Here is a 23,987-nt window from a genome sequence, read left to right on the forward strand (position 1 = left end):
GGGCATATATTTTCAGTGGAAGTTAAAACCGAAATAAAAATCTATACCTGTTTGTTTGAAAATATTCGCATTTAAAACACTTTAAGAAAACCCTTGTATTCCATTTCAGAGACCAAAAAAATATTTTTTTCCTATAAGAAATCTGGATTGCAATATAATCTCACTTTTAGATTAATTGTATTCACCAGAGTAACAGTTTAGAACACTTCAGAATTCTGCTGAAATGTTTACCTCTAATTGCCATGCAGAACACTTCTGCCATTTCCGCTGGGTAGGGCAAAAACAACTGCCATTTTAGCATAGATTCTCTTCACCAGTCAAGAACGTTTGGATTATTTTAATCATTCTGTTCACAACTATGACTTTCTATTCAAAGCTATTCATAGAAATTTCTTCAAACTGTTATTTTTTCCTGACAGATGCCCATTCAATAGTCTCTCCTTTCTCCTCCTCTCCCCCCTTTCCTCTTCCCTTTCTCTGCTTTCTAGCCTTGTTCCTAAACCAAATGCCAAGGTATTTGGAAATAGGAGAAATACATACGTGTGTACATATGTGTACATATTCACATACTTGCTTACTCACATATGGGTACATGGTACATGGTTTCACAATGTGTTGTTGGGACACTTCAGTTGTACTGTTAACAAAACTGCAGCTCCTGTCCTCAGCCTGCCATAGGAGCAAAAACTCCTAAGCTGTAGCCAACTGCTTTTTTAATGCTGATTTCTAAACTATTACACCAAATGAGATCCAATAGCAGTATGCAGCACTCAGCATGCTGACAATTTTTACTAAGACTGTAGTTACTGATCTGTTTGGATAATTTAGCTTAAATTTGTCCTGGTTTTAAAAAGTCAAATGCATGTTTGATTATGTTTTTGCTGTCTACTTTTAACTGGAAGCTAGAATATTAATAATTAATATGAATTGTGTACATAATGACATTCAGGAATTTTTAGGCATTTTGATGTTTTTACAGAGGCATTATTACTTTTTTTTTTTTCAGAAAGGAAAACAATAGGTGAGAGATAACGTGATTTGCCAAAAGGTCATACAGCAAATATTGACAAAATTGACTTCTAGAATGAAATCTTGGCTTTGGTGAAATCAAAGGCAAAGCTCAGAGAGACAACAGTGGGCTCTCATCCCAGACTCCTGTCCTGACTAGATGCTGCTGAGAAAGACTTCAAGATAAAATGTGTTACTAGAATGTAGTTGGGGTATTTTAGGACTTCGCACTTTTATTCACAGCCGAACACTTTCTGAGTATATTACTGTGCCCTGTTATTGCACTGGCTCTCATGTGGTGGAGCTCATGTTTGAAAATACAGCTGGCTTAGAAATATGTCCTTTTTCTCCTCCTTTGCAGAGCTGATGGATGAACTAGATACATAAACAAATATTCATCAGCATAATCACAGACTTGTGTGACACTGGAAAAGGTATTTTTCTGTAATTAAAGTGGGATAAAAAGTTGTTGTGGTTTAAGCCTAGCTGGTAACTCAGCACCATGCAGCCACTCACTCACACACACTCCCCTCCAGACAGGATAGGGAGGAGAATAAAAAAAATGTAAACCCCACAGGTTGAGATAAGAACAGTTTAATTACTAAAGTAAAGTATAGTACTACTATTAATAATAATTATAAGGGAAATAACAAGGGAAGAGAATATTAAAATAAAAGGGGAAAAAACCCCAATAAGCCCAAGTAATACATAACTCAATTGCTCACCACTTGCTGACCTATATCCAGCCCAGCCTGAGCAGTGACAGGTCCCTTCTGGGTGCCTCCCCCAGTTTATATACTCGGCATGATGTGCTGTGGTATGGAATACCCCTTTGGCTAGTTTGGGTCAGGTGTCCTGTCTCTGCTCCCTCCTGGCTTCCTGTGCCCCTCCTCTACTGGCAGAGCATGAGAGACTGAAAAGTCCTTTATCAGGGTAAGCATTACTTAGCAACAACTAAAACATTGGTGTGTTATCAGCATTGTTCTCAGACTAAAGCTGAAACAAGGCACTCCACCAGCTACTGGGAAGGAGAAAAAATAACTGTTACAGCTGAAACCAAGACAAAAGTGTTTAAGTAACAGTTACTGGGACTAGACGTGTCTGTGGATACTGCTTTTTTCTACCATGTCAGACAGAAAGCTAGTGGTAATCATAGAATTATTTAAGGAAATGAATCATGAGAAGTGAGAAAAAGAATCTGAAATATTTAATGCTAAATTTGAGGATACAGAAAGATACTAAAACTCCACATAGATTTCTGGGACCAAATGCTTTCAGTCTTTTCAACCTGACTACTTAGCATTGACAAGTATTATCACACTTCTCATGCTTCATGATCCAATCTAAATCTAGCCTAACTTACATGTCAGTAAATATATGTCTGACGTCAGTCTGGATCTTAGTATCCTCTTTTTATTAGATATTTACCTTGTATTTCTATCAAACATCTCTATCACTGCATTCAAATATACTTACTAAAGATAACGTGTGCACTTCCAGAACAGATGCCATCATCACCATTTCAGTTTTACTTGGTGTAAATATTTTTTAAGCTTTAGCTAACAACATATCTATCTTTTTTCCCTTCAAAAGTTTTCCCTTTGAAACTTTGATTTTTTTTTTCAGAGTGCTAATCTTTCTTCACAAAATTCTGCCTAGCAGAATCTTTCTGCACAAAATTAGCAGAATCTTGTGCAGAAAGGTTGAAATATGTTAGTGATAAATTTATAGAAACCTTTTAGAATATTGGGAAATGATGGTACAGTTAAGAAAAATAAAGCAGGCTAAATGACGACCAGGTTTTTCAAATGTGGTTGTAATGACTGGGGAAGTAAAAGGTTACCTGAATGGCATTTGTTACATTCCATCCTGCTTCCCAGCTGGTGATCAGTTTGACCTGGGCATGTGGCAGGGGAGCTGGGGACTTGTATTCTGGATCCTGGTGGCAAACATCAAGCTCAAAGTTCACAGGTCCATCTGATTCCTCTGTCTCCTTGGTGAGAGCTCTGTTCAGTTCATCTCTTCTAGCAAAATTCACATGCTCTTCATCAGTGTGTAAACAGCTGTCCCATCTCACCATTCTAAAAAAGAGAGATGGTGTTTCCCTAAAGCAGTTGAAAAGAGATGAAAAAGTCTGCTTCAGGTGAGCCATCCTGAATATTAAAGTAAGACCTTCCTTACATGTATTTATTGTTTTCAGCAGCTGTATATTGTTAATCCATTTGTTAAATGAACCCTAGTATTGTAGTTTTTTGTCTTTTGTTCATTTATTTGTGCTGTTTTCAAATGGCAGCTAAGGAAGTATCTCCAGGGTCTTCAACACACTGTCCAGAGTACTCTGCAGTGAGATTTCGGAGTCTGCAAACTGCAATTTACAATTCAAATCCTTTTTCCTTTTACCTATGATATCCATGAAGATCAGTCATTCATGAAGCATCTACAGGTAAATACAAGAATCTATTCCTGGAAATTATGCATGTTTCTAATACAAATAAATAGTTCTGCCAAAAGGAAAAAATGCTTCATTAAAAAATGGAGTTGATGGACTGACTGCTAAATAAATGCGTGTAAACAAGTTCACTTTTCCAGATGTGAGAATTTTTTACAGTGTTTTAGTGTCTACAGAGGTCAGTAGAACTTTAAAAATGTTCTTAAAAAAGCTCAAAGTTGCAAGAAGAAAAAAGTAGCTTGTTCATACCTGTATCTGGTTCACAGTTGCTGGTGACAGCCAGAGGAATGACACAGAGCTGTGATTCTGTGTTTACTGTATGGATGTAAATTGTGATACATTATGGTTAATCATACTGCAAGTCCTGAAAATAAAATTTACAGAAGTATCCTTTCCTTGCATGGCCATGGACTTTGTGAAAGAAAGGTAAAGAGAGAGAGTCTGGTTGCACCGTTATAGAATTATTTATGCCCATTTTCTATGGTTGTTTCCCATACCTGCCCTGCATTCCTGTTTTCACTGTTTCTTTGATAAGAGTACGGGGGTTTAACAGCTAAATTTCTACTTTAACAATTGAATAAGTGATACAATGCTGCTTATCATGCTGACAAACTATTTGCTTATAAAGGGTCTGAATAAGATCATGTGAGTTCAATTACAGTCCTTACTTGCACCAACATGTCCTTTCTGTTGGCTGAAATTTCAGGAATTCTCAAATTTGTAAGTAAGTTTATATTTTTGAACTAGAATTCTGAACTCGTGACTCTTCTGCCAGATACAGATGAACTGCAGTCTCACTAGGAACTTTCATTTTTCAATTAAATGGAAATAGGTCTTGCCTATTTCTTTTTTATGTGCTCAGGATTAAACAAACGTGCAAACATCTCTATTTTGTCTTTAATGACCAGACACTGAAATTTCTCTTGTTCTTATCACATATTAAGTTTTCTGAAGCTCCTCATGGTTTATCCATCTGCTCACAAAAAAAAAAAACAACAGAAATTTCAGTATTTCAGAAATACTCCCAGTACAGAATCATGTTCCTGTGCCTGCCTTGGTCAAGTCTCATCACTGATACCTGTATGTGCCATGTCCATGGGTTTATAGCTGGATGCTTTAGAATATTCCTTTTACACATCGTGAAATCTGCTAATGTTGACCTGAGCTAAACAAGTGACTCTTGCTTGTCAAAACATCCATTTATTGGTATTACTCAAGGCTGAAGTGGATGTCATGAGACATTTCACAAACACATCATGATCACCTGGAGTGATCTGGAAGGTGCTTGAGAACACAACTGTGGTTTTTACAGTAAATTTTGACTTGAGTCTTTTGAGTCTTTCTCATCAAAGCCATTCCAACAGAAAGCTTCAGGCACATTTCTGAGGGGAACAGCTCTACGATAGTGGTTTATATACTGCTTACATCAAGTAAACTTATAGAGTGAAAACAAAAAAAAACATAATAAATTATAAATAATATAATAACACAATAAAAAAGGATATTACAACATTGATTTTCCTAACATATGAAGAATGGTCTAAGGTACACAGTTATTCTTGAGCATTACTTGCATAGATGTTTACATTTATGGACAGAAACATTTTGTTGTCATTGACTTTATTGTGGTTGAAAGGTGTAACCTCACAGGACACATAATTAGCATATAAAAAGACTTTTTTATTAGTTCAATATAGATAAGAACCAGTTAAAAATCCTGAGGAACTGCATTACATCGAAGGCAAAAGTTGTTGTTCATTGTAAATGATGCATTACAGAAGAAATTACATTGTCTGGTGTTTGTAGAATTCTTTTTCTGTCTAAAAGAATTTCTTGAGACAGCGATCAGTGCTGCTTGGTGCCAGATTTTTGTTTTGTTGTTATGTTCGTTTGTCTTCTAAATTTGCCTGTTTTTCCTTGTAAATTAGTCAGGGTTTCATGCAGCTATCTTAAGGGAATTGTACGCAAATTTAGGAACAGAGATATACCACTTCATATAGAACCATTTAATTTGCCTGGGCATGGTCACAGAGGAACTATCCAGTTTTATCTGGGGCCCTCTGACAACAGTGGAAAGAGTGCCATTTTCAGATCTCTTACCTGTAAGACACATCATATCTGGAAGTCAGAAAAAGTAAACAACAGTTAAAAATATTCTTTCAGTTACACGAAAGAACTTCAAAATTAATGTAAAATCTATTTCAAAAAGTAACTCTTAGTTGTTTTAAATTCACTGCTTTTTTATTTAGTACCAAATACAAATGCAAGTAAGTCTGTAAGTTTCAAAAAATATCTGAATTTTACTAAAATTTTTATATTAGATCTTCCAAGCTTGGTAGACTGCTGGGACTATCTGTTTCAATGAAACATCATTATTAATCTCTGACATACAGCTCAGGACAGCAGAGATTATCATTGTACAATATTTATTATTATTTATTTGTAATCCTGTTTAGAGATCCTAGCAGCCACCTTTGGATTAAATGTCTTAAAATCAGATAATAGGAGACAGCTTCTTTATGAAAGGTTTACAGTTTAACAAGAGAAGACAGACAGAGGCTTGGCAATCTGGCAGTCTATCATTCTTTGTTGTCTACTGGGAATGGATTTTTCATTCTATGTATTACCTGCAGCTTTGATTTTGCAGTCAGTTGGACAAATTATGCTCTTAAGTTACACCACTGTACATCTACAGGCTGTTTCATTGATGTAAATAATGAGCAAAGGAAAATATATCAAATCTGATTCTATTATTGCATTAATAACTGCTGTCTAGATGACTGCAGCAAATTCCATATTTATTGTACTCCTTCCAAGCCGTCAGAAATAAATAGTAAAGGCAAGAAATGAGAACTGGACTCAGATGAAGGGTAGTCCAGTTCTTCACCTTTCCCATGTACTTCTGCTAGACATTCTTTCTACAGATGTTCCTTACTCACACAAGCCAACATTATAAGTTTAATCAAACCTTATGTCTTGTCTTAGGGAAAAACTTCCTGATTTATGGTAGGCCTGTAAGTACGATTATCATTGTCTTCATCACCTATTCACCTATATCTATTTCAGTACCTAAATCGGGATTTTCTCCTTGTAAAGCAGCAGGCTGTCACTGTGACTCTTAAATTTGACAAGGCTGAATTTCAGGAACAGGAAGAGTGGGTGGAAAAGCTTGGAAAAGACATCTTTCTTGGTCAGTAGGATTTCATAGTGAAGCTGCTTATGCCTGAAGGAATGAGGTCTTCAGAGCTGCTGCTTGAGTTGGCCATGTTTTCTTCAAAATAGGTCATGCACTCCAAGGACAGTGTTTCAGAACAGCAATGAAAAGCGGGTCACCAAAATAGTTTCTCAGCCTTGTATGCTTCCATGCTACACAGCAATGCATTTACAGATCTTTTTATATAATGTTTAATCCTACCTCTTGTTACAATCTCACTTTCACTGTGAGACATGGGTTTGGTTCAAGTGCTGGGGTAGCAAGTACCATATTGTGGCTGCTTAGCATGCTCTTTCACAAGGGAGACCTCCACTAAAAAGGTACCTTAAGTAGTCACTATTCTTAGTCATGAAGCTAGCTTGGGCAAATACAGCACTTGTATTCTTTAAGACATTTTCTTTAGAATAAATGTCTTCTTAGAGGATATACACTGATATTATTTCCCATAATGGAATCATCTTACTATTAAAGGGTGTTTTCAGTCTTTTCATGTCAGTGCACTAAGCTTATGTGCAAACCTGGATCCAAAAGCATGAATATTTCAGTTAGGCAAAGAGAGAGAAGAACCGTGAAGCTGTACAGTGGAGTGACCAGGAATGCAGGTGCACTACTGAATGTCCATGTTGTACAATTTAGGTACATCCTGGCTATCCCACTCTCTGGCACAAGCTCAACAGTGTCCTTTTTGGTAAAGAAGCTGTTTTATGGTATTAGTCTAGCTTTCAGTACTGTCTGAATGATTCTAAACTAGAATATAGATGACAGCACAAACAAAAAAAAAACAAAATAAAACCTGCAATAAAAATGTTCAGTTTGACAGGCATATCAAGAAAAAATATCACAGGCTATCTATCCAGCCTTTGTCTTGCATAGGTTAATGCTGACTGATGAGTAATTTTTTTTCGTAGTGAAACACAGATTTCGGTAATGTGCATCTTTAATACAAACATTGCAACATTTTTTCCCACTTGTAAATGATGCTTCTTAAGAATACTCAGCTTTCTTACCAAAATTCATCTTCTCTAGGTGCTTCTTCCAATTGTACAGATTTGGAAAGCAGATGCAGAGAAGGAATAGCACATGATGAAAGATAATGATGTTATTAGTTGATTGAATGTTTGTGGAAGGGCTTCTTCACGTTCACTTACATTTGTTTGTACGCTTGTGTTAGGTTTTCTGTATTGTTGCTTGCTCTGTGAGTTTTACACTGATAAATCTTTGGATAGTTATTACAAATTATGCTCATGCATGCAGATATACACAAGTATATGACTGTAAATGTGTGTGGCACTTCCGAAGTACATGACAAATAAGATCTCTTTCATAAGGAGATAAAGTCTATCTAGATAGAAATCAATTAGTGTGATACCGATTTAAAACAAAAAGGAAAGAATGGCATGGTTAACACTGAGCAGATCAGTACCGGAAAGTTCCTTGAGAAACCTTGATCATTGATCAGAAGTTTTAGTGGATCATTCTTGTCAGAGAAGGAGCTATTCAAAGCCTAAGGGATATGAAACAAATTAATTTAATAGTGGAGGGATAAGAAAAAAAAATGGTAGGAAAGAGGATTGTAAAAAGCATACATCTGCATGGTGTAAGAGAAAATAAGAACAGGCAGAGGTACAGGAAGGAAACTGGAAACATCAAGGGTTCAAGTGCAGGATGTCGCAGTATGGAGAACTTTGTTACATATTTACAGAGAATATTTCCTATGATGTGCCACAAAAATCTCCATATGTAACTAGAATTGTGAAACTTAATATGAATTTCTCAAAATTACTATATACTAAGATTATTGCTATTTCTTGCAATAGCAAGACAGAGAGTTTATGGTCTCCAAATTAAGCTCAGAAGAGATGCAAACACCAGAAGTAGGCATTGACCTTAATTCAGGCCATTTGTACACAGGCATTATGGTGTATGCCTAGCTGTATAGAGGTGTATTTCTTCCCATCAGCTAGGTCACTGAAATCATGTTATCTATGAATGTATAGTGTTATGGATCTAAGATGTCTGCGGATCTCAAAAAGAGACAATGTAGTCTTGTACCTAATGGAGAAATGTGTTTTCTCTCTGGCTGAAATAGTAAGTTACAGATTGGTGAGCTGCACCATGGTTTTTGTGTTATACAAATGGGATTTCTCTGAGCAGCAGAGAAACTTTCTGAGCTACCCATTTAGGTCCCTTTCATATACATAGCAGAATCTATGCTCTCAGTAAACAGTGATTAAATTTGGCTTTCAAGTTCATCAACATTTTTGGCATTTTTGCTGGTAATCTGTGCCTTGGTTCAGCTATGTAAATATATGTAAATTAAAATAACCCTATTGCTAAATGTTATAGTTGAAAAAGATTCATTTTTTAAGGAAATAGGGCAAGATTTTAAACCTACTTTATTTAGAATTAGCTTGCTCTCATTGATTTGGAAAGTTAGATGTTTACTTTTCTTAAATTATAGCCTATGGATAATAGAAACTTGATTCTGTGTTCAGGTGTGGTTTTGATGATGTGCACTCTTTTCTGTATGAAGTTCCACAGCAAGAATGAAGATGAAAAAGAGATTCTGAGTAACTGTCTCTTACATGGAGATCACTTCTTGAGCATGGGATGAAATGGGGGTGAAAATATGTGATTAAGCGGTAAATGGCCAAGGTTATGATGCATAATGGAGCTAAATTAAAATTACAACATCAAATCATAAATAGTATTTACAACTTTGAAAAAATATGTAAATTTTTTCAGGTTTATTTTTTAAATGGTTCTTGGAATATTCCATTCTGTAGAGATGTACTCATTTCACAGAACTAGAAAAGGATCTCAAATTGTGCAGAATATGCCAAGCGTCATGCAGTTCAAGCAGAAACTGTACTTATACAATGATTCAATGGTATAATTCTTTTACTGGACTAATAAAATAACAAAAATTTCATGTTCAACTTGTGCCTCCTACCATTATGACTAGTTAACTCAGTTTTGTTCTTGTTCTGCTAAATTTAAATGACAGCTTTACAGAATTAAGTATAAATTCATATTCTAATGTTAGATGGCATGGTAAAAGAACTATCAAGTCCATCACACTGCCCTTTAATCCAGGAACCCATATATTAATAGTACACAAAAAGACTACTAAAGTCTGTCATATTTTAAAAAATTCAGTGACGTAGGTAGTGGACAGGAGATAGATACTAACATCCTCCTCCATTTCCTTATGAAATGAACTGTGAAGAGGAAAAGATCACGAGGTTACTGATTGGAAATGTAGCATCTAATGAAGTGATCTGCCACTCAGAGTGAGGGATAGGAAAGCAATAAAGCATATCAACAGATACAAGATGAATTTGATGGCTACAGTCCAAGTTGAGACCGTTGTTGAGAAAAAAATTGTCACGATAATAAAGACTAGCAGATATAAACAGTTCCTTATGTAGCACATAAAATTATTATGTTCACTTTTTTAGAAATAACTGTGATGTGCAACATGAAAACCATGGATATTTTCGTACATATGTTCCACAGCATAATAGCTTTTTTACTTTGCCTTCAGGAAAGAAAGCGTGTCTCCTTCAGAGCTGCAATTTTCTGTGTTTCTTTGTAGTCTCACAGGCCTATCTGTATTGTTTCATCAGCAAGTTCTGCTCCTGCAGTTCTCATCTATAGAATCTGTACTCAAGAAGTCATTCTTAAGAGGAAGAATTTCTTCACTACTTATGTCTTCATTAGAGGTATGGTCTTCAAAGAATCCTATATAGGAAGACACAGGTGCAATTTATATGTATAGCATTATTGTTACCTGTGCATTTAATTTAGTGTTCTGTGGAAATTTACTTTTAGGAGCAGTTGCAGTTAACAGGGGAGGTGACTTAGTGCTGAGGGTCTTACAGTCATTTGAAAACAAAATATTTTACTCTCATTCTTAGTGAGATACAGTTTAGACCTTGAAGGATGATTAGGTAAACATTGCCTAGTCCTGTAACTTTCCTCATATTCCCTTATGTCTGATTTTTTGATACAAAGTTCATATATGTAGATAAATATTGAAATAGCAGCCTCAGAGCACAGTCATCCATCATTATAAGTATATATGAAGAAAAGAAAGAACTGCCTGTATCACCGTCCTTTGCTTTCACAAGTAAACAAATGCTCTGAGGTGCTAAACTTGGTTGTATTTTCCAACAGACATTAAGTATCAGCACTTCTCCAGATTAGAATAGACAGCATGCAGTAATTAAATCAGAATAATAGAAAATTTTACAGGTGGTTAAATTGGAATATGTAAACAAAAGGTGCAGAAAACATCTCAATAGACCTCTGTTGTACCTTACTATAAAACTGCTCCGCTTTCTAGGTTAGAAACATATCAAGCTTCATAGGTGGTTTATCCCTTCTGGTTTTCCCTTTCAGCAATGATCTTTATTCAAGAACTCAATTAAAAACCAACATCTTTTACTTCCTTTTCTCATCTTCGAATCTTTTTTTTTAAAAAAACAAACCACCATTTCTTTGGGAAGTGACAACATCCAATTACAAGAAGCAGGTCCTCAGCCTGACCATACCTCCTGCAGGCAAGGACACCATCTCCTGCCCCAGCCCAGGGAGAGGCATCAGAACCTTCCTTTAGCCCTAGACCTGGATGGCCACATCTGCCCTTCAGAGCTCCGAGTCAAGGCCTCTGTTGTGCCATTAGCTGTTCCAGCAGATGCTAGGGACTGTACCTTGTGGCATATGCCCAAGCTTATTGTGCAGACCTGTGCTGTTTTGAGTGGCCTTCCAGCTCACTTCCATCCCTCCATCACTCTTATGCAGAGACTACTGCATCTATTTGCTACTACTTACTGCACTGTAGTGTGGTAGTTATACATATCTTTTGCCGGCACTAGCTCAGTGGGTGTTTGACAGTCTGTAATCAGGAGTCAGCTGCAGACAAAAGGTCTAAGCATCTTTTGAGCAGAAAAGGTTAGCAGAAGCAGACATTTTTACAAACTAAGTTTGCTAGAAGCAAAGCCTCAAGTACTCACACTTTTTCAGCTGCAGTAGGCACCCCAAAATTCTTAGACAAATTCCAGGAAGTCTTCCAACCATCCCCAGTAATAAAATAAGCCCAGAAATTGCTATGTAAAGTGCTGTATCTGTCAATTGCCTCTGCTGGATGGATCCTGGGCAAAGAAGGTAAAATTTAAATAAATTAGTATTACTTGTATAGCCCTATAATGCTTATTTTTTTTAGTAAGAATGAGTCTTCTGCTTTATATTTTACCAGAGTACCTGTTAAGATATTTATTTAAGCTGACTATCACAAAGGGGTTTTGCTTCTTCTACATGAGCAGAATGCCTGAACATTCTGCTTTTCTTAGCACTGTTATAAAAATCGTGCAGAAGACAATGTTGAGAAACTCCTCTCCTACATTAAACAACTCAGATGGTTTTTCCTAAGCAGACCACTATTAATTTTCATAACTATTTCAGAAGATTGATTAATGCATAAAAATGCATTTAGTCAAGTATTTCAGGTTTCAGCAATTTTGCTTAAAAAAGCTTTATAATTTTCTTCTTGAAGAAAGATCTTTAATTACATTGGAGCAATGGAGTGGGATTTATGCATATATTCTAATTATGTACTAGTAAAACTGAAAAGCTCTTCGTTAAAACCATGTGGAGAAAAATCAGACACATGCCAGCACTTCATTACTGAGAACTGAAGAGGAATTGTGCAGTGGCTTATTATCAGTATTACATAAATAGAAGGGCACTCTACATATTGCATATGTCGACACAGTCTTTTAGATTGAAAAATAGGCTGCTTTTGAGAAAACAGAAGAGAATGCAAATTAACTGGGTTAATTAAACCAAAGCCATCGATTCTACATAGGGATATTAACACCTTACTACCTGTTTAGTAGAACAAGCATAATAATGAACATACCCTAAGTTATATCTGTATGGACATATATATATTATTCATATACATATCCATATTTTATATGAAGAATAATATGAAAGATCAAGGTTCATTCAAGTATAACCTAATTAGATATAAGTGATAATCAAATAGTATGGTTAGCTCATATAATCGTTTATAAGAATTACATATCTATAGCATCAGCAGAATATATTACATGCTTTCTGTTTAAATGTTAAGCTTTTATGATGAAGGGTTTTCTCTTCTTGTAAACAAGAACAGCTGGTGCACTGGCTGTGTTACAACATACTGTAAGCAACACAACAGACTTATTGTTACTTCTAAGATTGTATATAAAGAAGTTATTCACATTTTAAACACAGAATTACTAAGTACTTCTTGCCAAATTGCAGACCTTAGTGAACAATTCCCTTTGAGTCACGAACACGTGACTTTTCACTTCTTAGGGTCAGTCTATAAGATGATAAAATGATTAAGACTCATGAGGGGGCTGGGTATGTATAATATCCAGCTTCTGATTCCGAATTCATAGAAAGGGGCTGAATAAGTTCTGAATCTGAGCAGGGCAGGGAGGATAGCAGCAGAAGTTAGTAATGAGAATGGAAATAACAGTGTGTCCCTATAGTGAAACTCACACTTGGCCAACACTTTCTTAATTATCAAGATCCTTTGTGCTATACATATACCCATAAAAGGGATACTGCTTTATATTCTAAGTGAACCAGCCCATTAAATGTAAAGAGAATTGACATAGTGGTTTGGTTATGGGGAAGATTTCTTGTGGCTATGTGTGTAAAATACCTAGTTCATTATTTGTTATGTAAAGAAGCATCCTGAATTATGCATAGCACACATATCACTGCATGATTAAACAACATAAATAATTTCCTAATACTTGCAATATCTCATTTCTACCTCTATTAATAAGTATTTTCATTGTGAGATATTACTGATTTTTTTTTTTGGGTAACTCTCAAATAGACACATACATATGAGAGACACTATCATCATTTCTAATCTTCTCTTATTAGGAACAAATTTCTCATGTACTGTTTCTTAAACTGATCAAATTTGGTACAGCCCTGGTGGACCTTAATACTTTAAGCATTTAGCCATGGCAAATGAGTTTCAATGTTGACTATGAAGGTAAGAACTGTCACACAATAAATATCAATACAGTGGGGTGTCCGTTATTTCAAAAATTTTGGGCATCATAAATATGGCTGATATGTCTAATGCTGATGGGATGTGACTGAGAGACCATAAAGTGTAGTGAGCATCTGTTTCTTCTTTCAATTACTTATACTACTCATGGTTTTATTTTTCTCTGGATGTTGGAAAGAATGTGTATTTGTCTAAAGCTGAGAACAGCTGGACATGTTTTCCCATTGGAACATGATAATACCATCTTAAGTTTCAAATTGAGGGCCAGAAATAACCAGACCTAGTGTTAAGTCCTGGAAGAGGGACTTGGATATTGAAATCAGTAGCTTGCTGTCGATCAACCCAGAATTTGGAAGATGAAATCACACTACCAGTAAACATTAATGCTTCAATTCCTTTCAACCAGGATTGTGAATATCAGCTATGACATTCAAAAATGCCCCAGAAATTAAGTATGGATATGAATGAAGCTGTAAGTCCCCAAAACTATTTTTGTTAGGACAGCCATTGGAGCAGTTCCAGGATAATAGTGTAAATTTATATATGGATCTCCGTGTTACAGTTGTTCAAGTGCCACAATCTACTTGTAAAATGCACCAGCTTTCTAATAAGAACTGTCAGAGAGCACCAATAAACAATAGGCTGTGCCAAAATGGAAGGTGAGGTAGGAGTTTGACATGACAGAAACTGAAGCAAAATGCAACCTAAAAAACAGGGACCTCATATTGCTTGAAAACACAGCTGAAGCTAAAAGAAGACTAATAACTGGTAGTAGAGAAGGTGAAGCACTTTTTCCTCAGAATAGGATTTAGCACATCTCCTAAATAAGCTATAGCTCAAAAGTTATATTGAAAATTACATAATTCCATGCTTAATATGCCAACTAGAATTAAGAAAAGAGCACTTAAAAGTTTGGAACTACTAGGCTGGAACGAGAATGATAACTTATTAAGCATATTAATTTTTCTTCTTGAGCAATGAATCTTAAAAACCACAGTGGTTTGTCAAAATAATTAAATTCCATTTGCTTTTCAGATACAAATGCCTCAAAATCTTGCTAATGTAATCCTTGCTTGCTACTCAGAAGCCTAAACTTTCATACTTGTAGTTTCTAAAACACATTTCTTCTTTCCCATTTATGAGGTAAGGCCAAAAAAAAAATCATTGTTTTACTTATACTGATTATAACCTTTATCATTGTTGATGCTGATCCTCCTAAAAAAAATTAGGTTTTCAGAATCAGGTTCACATGTAGCACAGGGATAAAACAAAGCCAAATTCCCTTTATTTTTTAACAGTGCTAATTTCACTCTGATTGTCTTTCTTTTGTTTTATCAACCATTCAGGTTACCGGATCCCATGGTTATAAACAGAAAAAGGCCTGGTGATTTCAGGTGACATGTCACAGAATCACAGAATGGTTTGGGTTGGAAGGGACCTTACAGGTCATCTAGTTTCAAGCCCCCTGCAATGGGCAGGGACATCTTCCACTAGACCAGGTTGCTCAAAGCCCTGACCAACCTGACCTTGAACACTGCCAGGGATGGGGCAGCCACAAATTCTCTGGCTAACCTGTGCCAGTGGGCAGTTAATAAAAAAGTTTTTTTTTGCTACCTTTCACAAAACTTCTGCTATTTCTGCCATGACATTTCAGTGCAGACCAAAAGCCTTTATACATTACTGTAACAGCCCTACACACAAAGCCCCCCAGAAATTTCAATGTCAAATCACACTAAGGAAATCCTGAAAGTAGTTAATCATACTGATACACAGCTACACCTCATAGAAAAAGACATTATCTTTTCACAGTCCTTATCGAGGCTCTTGAGTGTAACCTGCCACACAACTTCCTAAACAGTAGGCTGCCTGTACTCAAGGCTAGCTCTGACACAATGCAGGCTTATAACTTTGGGTCATATGGTGGTGACAGTGCTGCATGTGCTGGGAGAAGCTCTCCTGGCTACTGCACAAGGGAGAAAGAAGTTAAGTTGAATGTCTTATCAGTAAATCTCTGGTCCTACTCTTAAGCATGGGTGAGAACAAACTTTTTCAACAGGAATCTGCTTGAAGAATCCAACCCCAGTTCCCAGATCCTAAGCCAAATATATTTTGATTGAAAAAAACCATATGGCTTAACTTAGCATTGACAACTATATGCACCCAGCATTCATGACCAAATTCCAAATTTATAAGAATCTAATATTTTTAACATGTTGTTTTATTTACTGTTTTTAAAATTATTTTAAACCAAGCACCTAGATAAGTTTTTCTCTGCAATCGGTAAGTATATAAATAAATATATATATTTAAATAAACAGTTTCAAAATGAAGCTGATATTCACAGGAAATCACTCATCTCCAGGAAGAAGGCCTTCTAAGAAAAAAAATATTTTGGGACTTTCAACAATGTTTAGGCTGCCTGAACAACTCTTGCTGAGGGTTAAAGCTAGCATGGACTGCACTGCATGAGTGCAGCACACTATTGAGAGCATTTGGCAAAGTCATACAACATATTTTGCAATAAATTACTAAGGTGGTAAATACATATATTTAAATATCCATCAAAGATCTCAGCTGTTAAAAATCTGCTTTGCTAAAATTCAGGGTTGTTTTTTTCTTTTTCCTTCTTCCCACCTCTTCCTTGTCTTACCCCTCTTCATTCATAAGGTCTACAAGGTAAAGGTTGTCTCTCATTACAGCTATATTTTGTATTGTCTTCAGTTATCACATTGTCAAACACTCTTGACGCTGAATAATTTAAATGGGTTTGTATCTATATTGTTTATGATTCAAGTCCTTTTGGACCAAGCATCCACAATCCATTCCAGCATGATGTGACGGCAGGAGAGCACTGTGCTTCAAGGTCAGCCTCATCATCCCCTGCATCTCAACAATATGGGCCTTCCATCGATGGAAGGGGGTTGTGTCCTACCCCTAATCCCTAATTTGAGGATACAAATCTTCCGGGAACATCCCTGGGGAGCCATAGTGCCCTGAGCCTATCCAGATCACCTTCCTGCTGCATGCAGTTTGATTCATTATGCATGCTATCCTATCAGTGTCCAGGAGCAGCTGCTCTGCAAGAAGAGGCAAACTTAAAGCTGAGGACAACACCAAGGCAGGGAGGGCAGCAACCTGACTTGACAAGAGAAAATACCTGAACAAGGAAAGCAGATGAGGTCTGGGGACTGTAGCCATGGTTGGACATAGTTCAGTGATTACCAAACAAGTCTATAGTGCCAAGTCTGGGTCCAGGCCAGAAAGCCAAGTCTGTGGGTCAGGATCAGAATCAGGGAGGTATGCACAACCATACCTGCAGCATGACTCAAGTACAGAACCAGGATGACAGCTTGAGCTGGTCACAGTAGTGGGGGAAGGATCCCTAAAGAGGCTTCTCATAGCTCACCTCAAGCCCTTTACCATGTCAGAGCTGGCCCTGAGTCCAGGCAGCCACAAACTTAGTATGTGGCAGGATGCATACTGGTAGTTCCCAACTGCCCTGGTAATGAGCTGAGTTAGTTAATTTTGGAGTGTAAACCCATTTTATGTTAACCAGGATATTAGGAAGCTGAACTGACCTGACAGTGTTGTTTCATTCTGTATGTATGCATATACTGCAGAATAGGATATCCTAAATAATACTTCAATACCTTCTACCATAGCAGTAAGAAATCAGCAATTTTCTCTTTGAGATTTGAGATAGAATATAATTTATGTTTTTACTGGGAGGCTTTATATGATTTCATAAGCAATAATCTTGATGAGACCCAAGTGAGATTTTGTTCAGTTTACAGTAGAAGAAAATCAGCATATGGAGCTAGAAGACAGTTGACTGTACTAAGGTATCAGCTTCCTAAAATCTGGAATTACAGATAATTTTCAAACTTTTAAATTTTTTTCCAATTCCACTTGGGTAAACTTTACACCAATGGTATTACTAAAACTTTTAATAGTATGCATAGTGCTTATAAAAGGTACAGATCATTTATTTACATTAATTAATGGATATGACTTTCATTAAAAAGTAGTATTTAACATACAGCAAATAGCAGTATATGTATGTATATCAGCAGAAAATTAAAATCATATATAGTAAGTGTTAGGAGTATATTTATATGTACTCATTTAATAGGCATTTTAGTGTTATATTGAATGTTCTTAAAGCATAATGCATGGTTTTAATATAATTTCATATGTATTTTAAGATTGCATTGAGTTTAATATTCCAAACGCAGCAAACAGTTTATGTCAATACCTCATTATCCATTTGTAAAAACAAGTCTCTTACAAATGCAGTTATTGGATAAGAAGATATAAAATACAGGTTTGAAAATTAGTTATAAAGGGAATAATTTGCAATACATTAACTGTAATCTGCCAGGAAAAAGTATTTTTTTCTACCTCTTTCAATTTTTGAGAGTCTCCCTATATTCTTACAAGATCTTTCATAAATTACAAAGGAAACAATAATTCTTTGATCAACAGCAAGCATGACCTTGACACAAATGTCATAGAAATCACAGACAAAATTTTTGGGTGATATATTCAGAGGCTCATTAGTCCAGCCTCTTTCCTGATGCAACCCTTTTGTCAAAGTTGTATCAGATCTGCCATGATGAGCTGGCTGTCCAGCTTTTGTTAGTTCTTGGGTTTCTCCAGCTCCTTCTGAACTGAAGCTTTACCAGCTGTTTGTGTCAGACGCTTCAAGTAGCCTAGTTTAATCTGTAAATCTGTTTTGATAGATGAATTAAGCATTATGTGTGTCAGTTATTTTGCTACTGGATGCCATTTGGTTATTTTACTACTGGATGCCATTTGGATGTCAAACCATTTATTATGACATCTTGAGCCTGGCAGTCCAGCCAATTCTCAGCCCATCTAACAGTCAATTCAACCAGCTCATATGTCTTTAGGTTCCCAATGAGAACCCTGTGGGAAATGATGTCAGAAGCCCTATTAAAGTGTATTACATCCAATAAATGTCAACAAATACCAGCAAAGTAAAAAGTATCTGCAGTTTTCCGGTGCGTATAGTAATTTTTATTGTGCTGCTTTGGTATGTGTCAAACCATTCCTTACTATTTATAAACAAAGATGACGCCTAAAACTGAAACAAATGCATGAGCAAATGAACTTTACACAAGCCTACTGTACATGGAAAAAAAAAATCAAATAACACTATCTTATCTTAAGATATCTTAAGATTATCTTAACATCTTTGGGATAATAACCTGAAAACATATAAAAAGAAAACCCAACATGTATGATATAAAATACACAGAACTTTCTCGCCTAGATTAAGCTCAAAATACATTTCTTCTCTTTTTTTTTTTTTTCCTTAATTTCTTTTATGAAGAGCCAGATTTTGGAGCAAGTTTAGAAGTCTACAGCCTTCAACTGAGGAGGAGAAACAGAATGGAAAGTCTTCTGTTCTGAACATGTAGTCACCAGCCTCATATTAAACAAGCCTAGGAACTTATCTTGTTTATCTTAGTCAAGCTTCAAGCTAAATCTTGATGAGAGATGATCTGTAAGGCATTCACTTCTTGCCTATAAAGATAGAGCAAGATGAACAGTTTCATTAGCAGAATTACTTTCCATGTACCTGTTTCTTCCTATGTTTTATTGGTTCTGTGTAGAAGCGATATCATTTTGGATGTTTAGAACAGGTAGGATATACTCTTGTACTGTGTGCATAGTTCCTCAGGACAACAGATGGGCAGGTATACCAACAATGAAAGCATTTAGAGCTAATGCCATAGACTGATTTTATTTCCCTAAAATAAAAATGCAGCCAACAGTGATTCAGAGTACCTAGCAATAAAATTTGGGTAATTTAATATTTATTTAAAATAAAGATGCTTATTTAACCTGGCCATTTAAAATTTTATTTCAAAAAAGGTTATAATACTTTAAAATAAGTGACTTACTGATGTCACCACGTAGCAATTTTTCTTTGAGAATGCACATACACATAAGAAATTTCTCTTAATTTTACATTTTAAGATTGCTATACAGAAAGCATTCTATCAGTACAGAAATTGACCCTTCGACAAATGCTTTTGTAGATGTACACAAAGTCATTTGCTAAATTGTGTACGATATGCTATTCTCCTGAAGAGGGCATTGCATTCAAAATTCTTTGGGCATTTCCAGCTTCTAGATACCACATTTTTTCCTCCAGAAATAGGAACTAAAATTTGAATGAGTCCCAAAACATCTACTCTGCAACTACTCCTAAAATCCCAGGTTCAGGGCTGTGGATGAGACCTGGAAGATTCTTTATTGAATAGAAAATCATGCTACATTTTAAATGAAGCAGGTTACTTTTTACCACATACACAAAGAAATAATTTGACAAAAATGTGACCCTCAATGTGTTTTACAATATTTTCTAGGTGTTCCTAACGAACAAAGTATACAGAGCAACTTTTCATCAAAATGGGTAAGAATACACTTTGTACCTGTCACTTTACAGGGCAACTGCAAGGAAGAACTCTTTAAATAAGATCCCTAGCTTGGCTCTTTATGTTTGGGATTATATCTGCCAAAAAAACCACAATAGTACTTTAAGGGACTTTCTCTCTCCTCCCCCTCCCCCCCCCCCCCCCCCCTGTAACCACCTCCTATTTTCCATTTGTTTCTTTCTTTTGTTTTGATAATTTGCCTTTATAGCTAGTTACAAGCTTCCCTATTCTAAGCCAAAATTATCATCTTATATTACACCATGATACAGAGTTCTAAAAGCCTTGATCCAGAAAAATGCAGATTTTTCCTTAGCATATTAAACCACAGTACAGCCAACTCAGTTATATGTAATCATGTGTGTAACTGATTAACCCATGTAACTGATTTCACTGATTCTAACACTTCATACTCATTTCAGTTATCTCCATGAATACCCAAGTGATGAAAGACACTTCTCTAAATACTTTGCTAGACTAACACCCATTTCTATTCCTTGAAGTCAGTGGGAGGAGTCTGGACTGTGCTACTTTTTGGTTATGTTTGTTATTCTCCTTAGGGCCATGATGCCTCCTAGTTAATGAATTCTGTTTTTGTAAAATGTAGCAACATTAATAACACATTTTCCTTTCATAAATGAAGTCACTGAAAATCTCAGACAGGAAAAATAAAATATGTTTAGAAATGCATCAGGGAGTGAAGAAGACATAATAACACTTGAGGAGCTAAAAATTTAGATATTACTAGACAAGGTAATATGATCTTCAGATCTGCAGGAGATCATCAGGAGCTCCTCACATTTTAACTGACAATGATCGAATGTTTCCAATGTACTTATAAGCGCATCTTTTTTACTATCTTTGTGAAACAATGTTTTCTACAAATTTTTATTGTTTGGGTATTTTTTCTCTTTTTCTCTTCCCCACTCATTCTGCTAGTCTTACTATCTCTGGAAAATAATTTCAAAAGCAAACCAAAGAGTTCATAGAACTATTTCTTGAAGATAAGATTTTCCCATTATAAAAGAGGGAAAATTAATGCCTGTATTTTTGAGGATATTAGTAATAATTGCTAATAATCTAGTGAACTGATCCTTGCTCTCAGATTACTGCATCAACCTGCTTTTGCTGGTCTTTGGGTGTGACATCATTGCAAACAGGAATATCACCTAAGCAACTCTATAATTTAAAAAGCTTAGAGATGAAATGTGTAGAAGGAAACAGATGGGGCAGTATCTGGAAATTTCATTTGTCAGATATCATCCATCTGTTTCTCTCGCTGTCTGCATGTTTTGCAGTAATATCCATTTTTAGGAAGGCAAGTCAATATAATTCTACAGAATTGGTTTAATCTTCTGGTTTTATTATTATTATTTTGTATTTTTTACAATTCATTAATGGCTGGCAGGGAAACTTGAAACCCACACAGATGACTCAGCCAAACAATCCTCATCTCCATTCTATCAGAGGCAAAGTTATACTGAAACAATTAGTAGATGTTAACTCTTCTTATTAATTTAACAATTTTGTCAGTTTGTCACATGCAACAGACCTCCTAAATAAATGAATGATAGAGATTATTTTTAAATGCATTCTAAAACTGAAACGATTATGTGTCATTTCAGAGTAAGTTCTAGGTTTTTTGTAATGAGTAGCTATTAAAATCGGTAAGTCTTTTTTGGCAGCTACCCGATTCTCTGAAAATAGAGCCACAAAATGCTTTGCAACAGGTATATTATTTATGGAGAGCAACTAAACCCTTTGGTTGTAAAAAATAATTATGGGCTGAGTAACTCTGCTTTCTGTTTCATATTCTTAGCTTAAGACATAAGCTAACACAATGTTACTGCCACTGCTCTCTAATTTTTTTCTTTCTTGTAGAAAGAAAAAAAACCCAAACAACAAAAATTAAAACAAAAGCCACTTAAAATAGCAGCATAGTCAGAAAAGACAATGGCTTAAAAGGAAGTTATTAGAAGTCAAGAAAATAAATGAGTGGCATTTAGAAATGGCATACAGAATCCAATATCAGGCAGGAGCATTACTCCTGTATGTTCCTCATGTGTAAGTACCAATAGCAAGATATTAATAGACAAGCATTTAGACTTGCAAGAGTTAATAAAACCTAATAGCTGTAGGTAGATTAGGTGCATGAGATTCATAGCCTGTCTAATTACAGGAGCAAGGCAAAATGGAGAGTTTGAAACAAAACGAACTTCATTCTGAAATGAGCTCCACCTTGATGCCATTTGTAGTTTATCAAACTTTAATGACTCTGCTCTTGACTCTAACCTCTTCAGGATGCAGTGACTGTTATCACTGTCATCCTTCTCTTCACAGCCTTTCCTGTCAAATTATCATATTTACCCTCTCTTTATTATCTAGGCCCAGGTGTATCATATTCTCCCACTGTTCTTTCAATTATTTTTTCCTTTCTTTCCCCCTTTGATTTTACAGAATTACTTCCTGACCTGCATCTGTTAGCATAAGGCATCAACCTTTAAACTGAGAATACTCAGTTACCTCAGCAACAGATGATCTCACAAGAATGGCTATCAGTGCTAGATTCTTATTTTTCTTCATATCTCTTTTGTTTCTTTGATCTTGAGTTCTATTCCTTGCTTTGATATTGATTCCTAATCATGTATCTCATTTCTTCATCCCTTGTCTTTCTTTATCTTGTCTTTTGACTGGCCCTCCCGTAATACCTGGCCAGATCCTTCCTTAATAGCTGCTTTGGAGGAACACAACCCTGGCCATCTCTTTTTCCTCTTGACTTGGGTCCAAATCACAGATGATGTCTCACCTTGACGTAAAAATGGATAATTCTTTGATTGTTGTGATTCACACATTTCAACTCATCTTAAGTACTGTATTTGATTCTTCCTTCTATCGTTTAAACTTCTTTTTCATGTTCATTTTCTTTATCCTTTGATTACAGTCCTTTTAAGAACATAGCAGAGGTTTGCACAGGTCATCAAATCCCTTCCTCCTGCCTTTTGCGGGCAAGTTTGCCATGGAACTAGTTTCAAAAATCTGCCAAGCTGTACTTTTAAATCAATTATTTTTTCTCCCTCTGCTCTCATAGCAGAAGGCTGTTTCCACACCTAATGATTAGAAATAATCTTCCAGTTTTCCAGCCTATACTGATTTTTATCTTGCTTGTGCTAGTTTCCTTCTGTGTCAGTTCCGTACACTAGCATCCCTGATATGCTTAGAATTGTCTCACATCTTATTTTCCTAGGTTAAACAAATCAGAACCTTCTAATCTCTGTGTCTCAGACAAGCTCTCCATTCTGCAGAGACCTCTGCTCTAAGTCCAAATTAATTCTTCTTGAACATGTGTGATTGTAATTCTCTATGATATCCTAAGTGGGATGCAACAGTAAACTGGTTTTAATTTTCATACCTTCACTAGAAGTATTTGAGCTCATCCTAGGCCTTGTGTATTATAAGCACTACTTGTTTATTTCTTAACTGCATCACTCTGGTGACTCAAAAATGCTTTCTGACTCACTGTCTTCCACCCAGGAGTTTTGGGCTAAATACTTATTGTTAATTATCATAAGAAACTAGTTTTGTTAGTCCTTATGTGCATGATCCCTGGATCCTGTAGTATTTAGGATCTTCTAATTTTCTCTACTTCAGTTATCGAGAATAAAAATTGTATAAATTCACAATGTATATACGTATACATTAATGTATAATTTTATAATGTACAGATCAGTCTTCCCCATCTTATTTCATGAACAAAACTCATAAAAGACA

The 23,987-nt window shown here is 35.8% G+C and overlaps 1 protein-coding gene across 1 annotated transcript in view; it reads right to left on the reverse strand.

Moving 5' to 3' along the window:
- LOC101881500 (vesicular inhibitory amino acid transporter-like) overlaps nucleotides 1–3,088 on the reverse strand; it is a 29,203-nt gene extending 26,115 nt beyond the window's left edge. The window contains exon 1 of the mRNA XM_005154813.2: nucleotides 2,852–3,088. Coding sequence (XP_005154870.1) covers nucleotides 2,852–3,088 — 237 coding nt within the window. The remainder of the gene's footprint in view (nucleotides 1–2,851) is intronic.
- Between the last annotated feature and the right edge of the window lie 20,899 nt (nucleotides 3,089–23,987).

This window comes from Melopsittacus undulatus, chromosome 3 (assembly GCF_012275295.1).
Source record: "Melopsittacus undulatus isolate bMelUnd1 chromosome 3, bMelUnd1.mat.Z, whole genome shotgun sequence".
Classification (NCBI taxonomy): domain Eukaryota; kingdom Metazoa; phylum Chordata; class Aves; order Psittaciformes; family Psittaculidae; genus Melopsittacus; species Melopsittacus undulatus.